The sequence below is a fragment of the Adiantum capillus-veneris genome, chromosome 19, assembly GCF_014529385.1.
Source record: "Adiantum capillus-veneris isolate H3 chromosome 19, ASM1452938v2, whole genome shotgun sequence".
In the NCBI taxonomy this organism is placed as follows: domain Eukaryota; kingdom Viridiplantae; phylum Streptophyta; class Polypodiopsida; order Polypodiales; family Pteridaceae; genus Adiantum; species Adiantum capillus-veneris.
This window is the reverse complement of record NC_140949.1, coordinates 151,417,852-151,419,542: the sequence shown is the minus strand read 5'-3', so window position 1 is coordinate 151,419,542 and position 1,691 is coordinate 151,417,852. Positions and strand designations below refer to the sequence as shown.

Here is a 1,691-nt window from a genome sequence, read left to right as displayed (position 1 = left end):
TAAGGAGTGTAGCCTAATGAGGTCCTAAAAGAGGTTCTATAGGACCACAATGCAGCCTCTAGATGCTTATCCCACTCCTTGGGTTTGGAGACCACCTGCTTTGTGATGATTTTACAAATCATGCCGTTGACTTTCTCCACTAGACCATTTCATTGAGGGTAATAGGGGGGGGGGGGGGAATTCCTCCTGTTTATCTTGAGCTTTTTCATTAGCTCTCCCACAAGATCTCTCTGAAACCTGGCCCTCTATCTGAAAAAATCTCCAAGAATACTCCAAACCTGCAACAAATGTGCTCAAAGATGAACTTTGCAACCTCTACCACTGTGATCCTAGTAGTGATGGTGGCTTCTGCCCATCTGGTCATGTAGTCTACTCCCATGATGATGTAGAGCTTCCCATTTGATCTAGTGAGGGGATCTATTGCATCAATCCCCCACTTTTCAAAAGGCTCATGAGCTAAGATAGGTGTTTGAGGCTCATAGGTGAGGTGTCTATCTCCTGCTAGTTGGCATCTATGGTAGCTTTAACCCCAATGTTGCACATCTCGATGTAGACTAGGCCAAACAAAACCTGCTTGAAGTATTTTCTTGCTAGTGATGTCGTGTGAGAAATGCCCACCACAAACACCTGAATGACAATTAAAGAGAATATCTTAATTTCACAAGACGAAGGCACTCTCCGTAGCACTTGATCTTTACCCTTGCAGTAGAGATCATCATTTATCAACCTAAACTTGGTGGCCTTTCTTACGATCCATTGTCTCTGGCCTTTACTCAATCCATCGGGGCATTCATCTGTCTCAAGAAGATGTAGAATGTCAAGCATACAATCACTCCCCTGAAACTGCGGTTGTTGGAGAGCTACAGCCCCTATTGTGACCTCTTGCAATTGCTCACTTGCTAATGCGTCAGCCTCTTGGTTGTCCTTTCTTGGCACATGAAGCAAGCGTGCTACTTCAAAACCCTTTAGAAGCTCTTTGACCCTGCGTAGTTGCACTAGTAATCCTTGGTTCCTGCATGCCCAAGTGCCATGCACTTGCTTGACTAACAAAAGAGCATCCTCAAAAGCATTTAAGTGCTTGATCCCTAAATTTAAACACCACTCAAGACCTAAGCTTAAGGCTGCATACTCGGCTTCATTGTTGGAGTGGACATTTTCAAGCATTAGTCCCCTACCAAACACCTTCTTGCCTTCTTCATCATAGATCACCACTCCCAATGCTGCCTTGTCTTCCTTTCTTTTGTTTTCTCCATCAAAGTAGAGTGAATGCACTTCACCCAGCTTGGCTACCTCCTCTTCCACTTTTACCATCATTGGCTTTATCTTCAATTTTTTCTCATAGCACCTATGTGTGAGCAAGCACTGGCCCGTGTTGAACTCTCCACCCACACTGTGTAGTCAAACTCTTGTAGACGCACTAACCACTTAGAGATACGAGCAGACACATCCATTTGTTGTAGAAGAAGAGGAAAGTTCTCTTCCAAAGTGAGAATGATGAACTCTTTAGGCAAGAGATAGGATCTAAACATTCCAACTGCAAACATGAGATCCATTACCATGTGTTCCACCGCAATGTAGTCCTTCTCTGCTGTGGTCATCACCTTGCTAATGAAGTAGATAGGGTGCATGAAGGAGTCATTGTTTTGCATCAAAACAGCCCCTATGGAATCATCTCCCACACTAGGATTTAC

General features: G+C 44.1%; 1 protein-coding gene across 1 annotated transcript in view; it reads right to left on the bottom strand.

Annotated features, from left to right (window-relative positions):
- The window catches only part of LOC147435079 (uncharacterized), a 762-nt gene extending 640 nt beyond the window's left edge, over positions 1-122 (bottom strand). Inside the window, exon 1 of the mRNA XM_086489718.1 lies at positions 1-122. This exon is cut by the window's left edge and continues 640 nt beyond it. Coding sequence (XP_086345844.1) covers positions 1-122 — 122 coding nt within the window.
- Between the last annotated feature and the right edge of the window lie 1,569 nt (positions 123-1,691).